Raw genomic sequence first — 8,924 nt, 5'->3', positions numbered from 1 at the left:
GGGGGGGGGGGGGGGGGGGGGGCAGCACCACTTGATGTCACACGCCTAGTCGCTCTGTGCAGAGCACTCTGGCCGTGTGCAGAGCCTAGCAAAGCTGGGAGAAGAGACCGCAGACAGCAGAGGAGTGCAGGGAAGAGGAGAAGAGGAAAGATGACAGGCTCCGGTCCCTGGGCACATGGAGGTCAGTGGAGACGCACGCTTCCATGTTTGCCAGTAAAAGCTCAGAAGAGAGCAATTAACACGTGCGCCGGCCAAACTCGCAAACCTGAAGGTGCCAGCACGCAGCCTCACTGTCCTCTGAAGGACAGACGGATGTTCCTGGTGAACATGCACCTTGCGTCAAGGAGCAAGCGAGAGCAGACAGCTGAGCAAGCGAGAGCAGACAGCTCTGCAAGCGCCAGGCTGGTTCTGTCAGCGGACTAAGAACAGCAATGGCGGCCTCGGAGGAAACACCTTGCCAGTAGGGGGACACAGCTGAGTGTGAGCAGAAACAAGCTGGAAGGTCAGGAGTGGCCAGATGACAGTTCTGCTTTCCCGTGTTGTGTTGTTTGTTTTTGTTTTGTTTTCTGGGATTTTTGTTTTCTGCTGGGGGGGCTGGGCTGAGTGTGAGCTGTGACAGCTGTGGTACAATCTTGAGGCTAGAGATTAGATGGAAATAGCACACAGGGATGGCCAAGTCCCTAACAGAGAAACTGTGTCTACAGCTCAGCTTGGATCAGACACTAAAATTAACACATGGCTGGAGCCCTAATTCAACACGCACAGCAAGCCAGAAATAGCAGCAGCTGCGTCTAGATGGAACTGCAAATGGCATACGTAACTCCAGGGTCCAGACCAGCTGTGTCAGAAGTGCCAGGCAAAGATTGATGTGCCGGGATGAATTCCATCACAGAGGGACGGCATGAAGGTGCTGAGGGCCATGCATTTACACTGAGGACAGCAGGTCTGACTGGACCGGAGCCCGACGCCCTCCACCGCTGCTCTGCTGCTTCCTCCTGCCCACCCCACACCTGACAGGATGGCCTTCTAATGCACTGTCTTCACAGGCTCATTACCGCCTCAGCAGGCTGACTGAGTGCCCCTGCACATCTGCAACTTCGGACACTTGCACACTCACCCTCCACATAGCATCTCTTCTGCTGCATTCCCCACTTCACTGAGCTGCCCACGACCTGAGCAGCTGCCCACTGCATCAACCCCTCACCTGAGTGCCCTTCTCCCCTCAACCCCGAACGCCTGACCAGCACTCTGCCTGCCTCAACACCTTTCAGTCCATCCCCATGCTGTTCAGACTGTCAGTTTTTGACATCTTGACATGAACACAGAAATATCAAGGAAGAGGGAGTTCCAGGGAGTCTCCCACAGGTGAGCTCGTGGGCACGGCTGGGGGGCATTTTCCTGTTTAACGCCTGCTGTGGGAGGGCCAGATCCTGTGGGTGGTGGTCCTGAGCTGTGAGGAACTGCAGCTGAGCACGCTGTGGCAGCTCATCCGTAAACCGCCGTCCTGTAGGCCTCTGCCTCAGCTCCTGTCCCGCTACGTGGACTGCAGCCACTCGTGAAATGCACACCCTTCCTCCTGCTGCTTTCGATCATGGAGTCCTCGGCACAGCAACACAACGCAAAGCAGGACACTGCCCGTTCCCAGGGTCCCATTAGGCTCGGCATCTCCTCAGGACTCGGTGTTCTCTCTACCTTCCTGTGCCAACCTCTCACCTTGCCTCTGTTCAGCTGACTCTCATGGGAGCCTTTAAAGACAGACTTCAGAACACAGAGACAGAAGGAAAGAAAGCCCAGATTTCTGGCTCCCAAATTAGCCCTTCTGCAGTCACTCCAGAGGGGACCCAGAAAGGAACCTGAATGCACTCTGGGCAGCCCAGCAGTTGATTTGTGCCTCACAACGGTCACTCACCTTGTCACTTCCTCTGGCATCCCTGTCCTTTCATTTCCTCCCAACTCAAGCTCATACTCCCCACCCAGTCTCTTCCAACAGTATAGACACACCCTCATGGCTCTCCAGACCTAAGTCCTCCCTGTGCCTGTGACCACCTCAAAGCACAGCCTGTGGTGTCACAGCCCCCGTCCCTGTGTTGTCTCCCCAAACCCTGTGATCACACTCAGGAAGTGTATCTCCAGCTCATTGTCGCCTCTTTTCATCCACTCACTCCCTGGTCACCTTAATCTCACTTATCTCCTAGACAACTTGGACAAGCTGTTCTAGAGAGGTTCTGGGTTTGCCCCTTCCTTCCAAAAAGGTCACTTTTCAGACTTCGTTTTTAATGTTGGCAGCATTTGTCTATTCTCTCCTTGGTATCGTCACACACACACACACACACACACACACACACATACACACCACACACACACACACACACACACACACACACAGCACACATAGCCACTCTTCCTTTGCTTCCCCACACTGGCTGCTTCTCCCTCTGTAGACAGCGTAACATCCCCAGGTCCTGGCCCCGTTTCTCACATTGTGCACTGGCTCTGATGATCTCACCTCAGGATTGCTCACTCTGGCCACCAACAAGCTCCTCATTCTTTACTTCCTGCCTCTCGCCCTTGCCTTGCACGTTCAGGCCCTCCCCTCCACAGTTAGGCCTAACAAACCCATACCTCTCAAAATGTCAACTCAAACACTGCTCCTTGCACTAGCAAATTATCTTAACAACCAAGCCTCTCCCCACCAGACGCCCGGCAATAAACCCACCCTGCTGAGCGCAGCTATCCTTTCTCCTCTGGACACTGAATTCCCTGGGAACTAGACCTGGACCACATTAACCGTGTAATTCATGTTTCCCAGGTACACTCTACAGAGCAAACACGCTATGATGCAAATGCGTATTAATACAGTGATCACGTGCATTACTCAATGCAGATCAGAGTGACAGGACTAGTCTGTGTGTGGGATTTACACTACAGTGCGCACACTATCTACAAGCACTTTTACCCAATCCTAACTGGCACAGAGCAAAACTGTTTCAAAGAAATGGTCAGCCATGCCCTCCCGCCTGGTTCGCTGCCTTCGCAGCACGAGCTTCCTGCAGAACCCTGTTGCAGCTTGCTATACCTTCTTCCGTCTCTGTGCATGCTGCTTCCTTTCTTCAAAATGATTTTTTGAATGAACTGTAGCGTGCCTGGCTCCTTCACACTTACCAGGCTTCTTCCCCAACACACACAGCAGCACTCCAGCACAGCTTGAAGCTCTGCATCCTTCGCTGCACACGACACACTGGAAAGTTCGATAGGCACGTCTTAACCTGTTGGATGTTGGACTTCTGTATTCTGCTTACCACTTCACTATATAAATCACACAAGTCAACCTGCTGCGGTTGGGGTTGATGCTAAGTGTTATTATCACTAAAGCAACCTCATCACCGAATCCCAAATGTGAGAAGTGTGCTGGAGCAGGATGGCAAGGATGTCTGTCAAGAGAGGTGCTCCCCACCTCTAGGCAGAGACACACCTCACCCTTTCTGAGGACACTTAGCAGACCCCTGGCTTAGCCACAGAGCCACGCAACCGCCTATGGAAAGACACCACTCGGAAAAAGCACTGGAGCAGGAAAAGCCACTAACACTCAGGAGCTGCCCAACAGCTGACCTAGGAAAACCACCTCTACGCCGACTACCAACATCACAGGCAGGTAGCCTGAGGTGTGCCCAGCCGGTGCTTTCAAAGCCAAACACAGCTCACAGGGCTGCATACTCGGTAAATACACACATAAGAGGGAGAGCTACCCACCAACTCCTCCTCGAACAACACTTCTAGACAGGTCAAGAGAGCTGAAGGGGAGCTTATGACCTCAGCCCGTCCCTAGACAACAGCTGGCCGCAAGAATTCAACACTGTGCCACCGTAACAAGCGCTACCTTTCCTGGGGCTGTGCCGCTTCGGATCTGACTACAACCAAAAGCATAACACGTAGTGCTGTTAATCAGAGAGAGTGTGAGCGTGTGTGCGTGTGTGTGTGAGCTGATGTTGGGCTGTCTTCCTCAACCAGGACACCTTTTGTCTGGACACTCCAGACTACCTGGCCAGCACACCAGTCTGAGCTGTGCCTCCACAGCTCATCTGTGGGGTTACAGACACATGCTGCCACGCCTGGCTTACATAGATAACTGGGGATTAGAACGCAGATCTTCATTCTTGCCGTGCAAGCATCTTACCCACTAGGCCATGCCCCCAGCCATTCTCACTTCTTAGCGTTTCTGTGTATTTTCTGGTGCCAAAGGATGCCTCAATACGCTGAGGACACCTACTCTCGATGTCACATCAGCATTCTGTAACCCTAGCAAAGCCACACCACCTTATTCATCCCAATGGTAGTTTAAGATTAACTCACTAGCTCTGACAGACGCTGGGGCCAATTCGTGAAGGAGTTTATAGGTTAATTAGCTATTAAATATGGGGAGTTAAACAACACTGAACCCACTTCAAAGCCTGAGAAGCTGAGAAGTGACGATTTTAAAGTGTGCCCTGGGCTCTGAGTTACCCCTCGGGCTGTGTGACAGGGGTGTTCTTGACATTCACAAGAGAACGATCTGGAGGTGCCAGGCTTTTCTGCGCTGCACTGGGAAGTACCGACAGTGTAAGTGCAAACTGCAGCCTGTTCAAGCAGTTAGCTTGTGTGGCAGCACCTAATCTAAACACTGTTAAGAGTCCACCCTCTGAAGTCATTTCAACACAGCGCGGTGGGGAAAAGTTGCTTCTCCGCCCTCTACCTGCTGACCACTGCTGACGCTCCGGTCAAGTGCAGCCGCGTCCAGGCACCAAGCGTGCGTTCTCCTGCCAAACGACTTCTAACTTCACTTTACAGCGCTCCGTTTTCCAGCCCCCAACAAGTCTTCAGGGACAATGGGGAAGAAGTACGAGCAAGTTAAAACCGAGGGGCCAGATCCTGGCGCGGAGGGGGAAACTCACACGCCCCAGGAATCAGATGGGTGCGCGGCAGCCCGCGTGAATGACGGGGGAGCGGGGACCGGGCAGGATTCCAGCGTCGCCCCCACGGGGCCACCTTCCAGCCCCGCGCGCGAGCCGTGCAGAGCGTGCGTGGGCCCGGGCCACGAGCTCGGCGAGGCAGCCGGCCGGACCCTAACTGCCCAGCCCACCTGCAGCAGGGCAGGAGCTGCTGCGCGCCGTGCGGGAGGCGCCGGCGCGGGCGGGACGCGGCGGGGCGCGGGCCTCGGGGCTGCGGTGGGGGCGGCGCCCGCTGCCCCCGAGGGCAAGAACTGACAAGGCTGGGGCGCGGGAGCGAGGGCCCAAGCCTCCTGCAAACGCGAGGACCCCAGCCGGATCCGACAAGTGCCCGGACGGAGCCGTGCGCCCCGAGGACGGAGGAGCCGGTACTCACAGAGCCCGCTGGAGCCGGTGCTGGTGAACATGGTCCCGCCGGCCCGGAGCCCCCGCGGGAGGGGACGCGGAGGTGGCGAGGGGCCCCAGCGGCCGCGCAGGCGCACTTTCACCAGGGAGCGCAGTCGGCCCGCCGAGGCGCTCCGGAGCCGCCAGGAGGAAGACGCATGCGCGGCCTGGGGGCGGGCACCCGCCCCTTCCTGCCGGGGAAGGAAGTGCGTCAGTGCAACGGGGTCCGCTCCTTCCGGTAGTACCGGGATAGGAAAGGGGTCAGCGGCCGCCGGGGCTCCCGGGACAGCACGGCCGCGGTTCCCACGCATGCTCAGGACTTCGGAGCAGGCCGTGCAGTTCGGTGAACCGGCTTCCGGTGACCCACCGAGCCCCTTGGGGCAGGCGGAGGGTGGGAAGGGCCGCTCGTGTCTTCGGCCCTTCCAGGCGGGAGTGGGACCGTCCACCTGACCTCCGTTTTGCACTAGGCACTGCTGTCTTATTTTTACCTCTGCTGAGTGAGATTTCTTATTGCTAAGGCCCCAGTGTTTCTCATGAGTGCGAGTCTGAAAACGTGGAAAATGGTTTTTCTTTTTTTAACAATGGATACTGTAGGGAAATTGAAGCGACATACCACAGAAGTATGGACGGAGCACTTGGAAGAAATCCTGAGAATTTGCGGGGCTTGGTTCCGTGCTAAGTCTGGCTTTACACGACTAGACTACAACAGGTCTTAGGGTTAGGACCCAATAAAATAATGCACACAGCAGAGTTTCTATGAAAGACGTTTATTGGGTGGAGATGAAATACGAGGGAGTGAGACATGCTTGGGGGGAAGGGAGGGGACACCTTGACAGAGAAAGGGGAGAGGGCAAGAGAGCAACAAGTGTAGCCGTGTTTTTGCTGTAGATGGGCCTGTCGGGAAGGCTCTTCTCTTATTATTTTTACCAGCTCCTAGTTGAACCTTTTAAGGAGAAACTTAACCACGCCTGTCAGGTGTGGCTACCTGGCTGGCGACACATGATGACATCATAGGTTGCTAGGCAACCTAGAAGCAGGCTGTCTAAATACTAACATTCCTCCCTTTTTCTATAATTAAAAAAAAAAAAAAAATGAGCTTGGGCTGCTTCTCCTGTAAGACAAGTTAAAGTATATAAACTTAGGTTTATTGGAAGCATCTTAGTAAGAGAAAGGGGGTAAGAGAGAGAAAAATAATAGCAACAAAATGTCCAGATTACATGGTCAAGAGGAGGGGAAGCCCCTGCACTGGAAAGTTCGGGGTAGACAGTTGCCAGCCACGCAAGGCAGCAGGTAGGGACTGAGGAATGCTGGGAGAACCTGGAGCTGCTTGTCCTGGTCCTAAAGCACACCATTCCAGCCTTTTGTTAGTACGGGAATAACAGGTGTAGATTCTCTTCTGGCTGCTTCCTGCTGACACTGGAGGCGCTGTAGGAGGTCAAAAGGCTGAAATGCTGGCCAAGTCCAGGAAGAACAGGCTGTTTTGATGCTGTCCAGGGTCTATAAGAACATCCATGGCTGGGAGGGAAGGTGCAGGTCCAGCTTGATGGAAGTCGTGAGGTCAGACTGGGACACCTGTGGTAGCTGCTTTGGCGCTGTTGCGGATATAGGAAACACTGAAACATATACATAGGCAGAAGACAAAGTTAAGTAGGTTATGCAGAAATTTTCTTTAGGTGTACATTTAAAACTTCTGGGAGAGTGAACAGAGGTGGAAGGTTTGGATCAAAGAGACTTGAACATGGGAACCTCCATTTACCCATCACTGGCAGTAGTTAAAAAGGCTTTGCTTTGGATCTGTCTTGTAAGGAAATTGAGGCCAACTTTGGTTACAGAAGTATGTGAGCCTTGAGGCCCTTAAAGTGGGCACTAGGTGTAGAAATCTGAAGTTTTCCAGAAGATATCCCAGAGAATCTGGACGAACTGGACTATTTCCATTGGGCAGGTAGGAGTCAGTGACCTGTCAAAGCATCCCAAGAGCAAGGTTGACTCAGTAGAGTAGTATGGTACAATCTGTTCCAACAGCTCACCAGTGTTGGCCAGAGACCAAGGGCACAGTTGCCCGTAGCAGACATGGCTTATGTAGCTAGGATTTTCATAGATGAGCAAGAAGGGGAGGGAGAGAAAACATGCCAGTAGAGGGAAGGTCTTACCCAAGGGAGAAGGAGGTCCTAGATGAAGGCTTTAGATGTAGGTTGGTGAGAGCGGTAGGAAGTGTTTTCGCCAACCAGAAGTGAAGACTCACCAAATGGCTGGTGTTGGGTATACAAATGTAGCTGTTGGTAGGATACCAACCAGAAGGGCAGACTCACCGCTCAGCTGGTGTTGGATATAGGAATGTAGCAAGTAGACAGGAAAGGGAACTTCCAAAACCAGGGAAAGGGGAGGAATCCCACCCTCTGAGATAGGCAATAAGTGCCTATCTCTTGTCTGGAGCCCAGTTGACCTGAGGGCTGGATTCAGGTGATTTCCTGCAGCTTACAAGAATTACTTTTAAGTTTAACAAAGGAGATAAAACTTTAGACATGTTAGCATCACAATTGTAATCTTCACTGAAATATACATTGTAGAAAAGGCAGTGGACATGCACATCTGTGTTAACAGCACAAGCATTCTTTAAGGTGAGCTCTGGAAAGGCAGAAGCCTTTTGTGAAGTAGAAGGGACAAAAGCTCACTTGATCTTAACCTTTAGTATAAGCACACATTATGGAGATTTAAAATCTTGAGCTTGGAACCATGATAGTGGGTGGCATAGTGGGATGTTTTGTATTAGAGTTAGATTAATAAGTCAGAGCTCTGTTGATAAAGGTCAAAGCTCTGGACAGTCAATATAACAGTATCATGGCAACAGGAGGAAATATTAAACATTTTTACCTATTTAGGATACCTTAAATTACCTTAGACCTTGCGACCTTTATAACTTGCATTTATCAACCTTAAAACATTTTCGTAGACCCCCAAAGAACATTTTTTTAGGCCTTTCTATCTAGTTATTTACCATGAGACATAGGTGAGACTGCTGTGAACATTTATTGTCCTTTAGCTAAAAGGATGGTAAAAGGTTACATCTGAGGCCTGTTTCTTGAGTCTGGCAACAAGGCATATTGTGTCTAGGCCTGCCAATAGCTACTCTAGGACTCAGGCTTAAGGCCTGGTCTCCTGCATATAAGAGAACTGAGAAGGCATCTGAAGTCTCCCAAGACAAAAGTTGGCAACAGGTCCATGGGACCCCAGTGTGAGGCCAAAACAGACCTGCAATGTTACCCTGGGTTCTACCAGGATGGTGGCGGTCGCTGAATCAAGGAGCCATTTGTCCTCCGCCAGGCCAAGGAGCTGGAAGGCTGGAAGCGTCTATGGCTCTTGTGCTAGTTGAGCCTCCATGGCTGGGCAAAGAGGACAAGCCTGCATAAGAGCATTTTGACTCCCAGAGGCCAGTCTGCCAGCAGGCAGCCAGGCTTGTTGAGGCAGCAGCGGGACCAGCGTCCCCTTTGGCTGCATTTGGAACCGTCACCTGGTGGAATTGACTTTTGGCTATACTGTGGCGGGATGGGGCATTGCAGA

General features: G+C 52.6%; 1 protein-coding gene across 1 annotated transcript in view; it reads right to left on the bottom strand.

Annotated features, from left to right (window-relative positions):
• The window catches only part of LOC129678712 (uncharacterized), an 84,379-nt gene extending 78,702 nt beyond the window's left edge, over positions 1 to 5,677 (bottom strand). The window contains exon 1 of the mRNA XM_055609594.1: positions 5,359 to 5,677. Within this exon, the coding sequence (XP_055465569.1) occupies positions 5,359 to 5,677 (319 nt within the window). The remainder of the gene's footprint in view (positions 1 to 5,358) is intronic.
• Positions 5,678 to 8,924: the final 3,247 nt, after the last annotated feature.

This window comes from Psammomys obesus, unplaced genomic scaffold, assembly GCF_907164565.1.
Source record: "Psammomys obesus unplaced genomic scaffold, mPsaObe1.curated_primary_1811, whole genome shotgun sequence".
In the NCBI taxonomy this organism is placed as follows: Eukaryota; Metazoa; Chordata; class Mammalia; order Rodentia; family Muridae; genus Psammomys; species Psammomys obesus.
The sequence above is the reverse complement of the archived record's forward strand: the minus strand, read 5'-3'. Positions and strand labels throughout refer to the sequence as shown.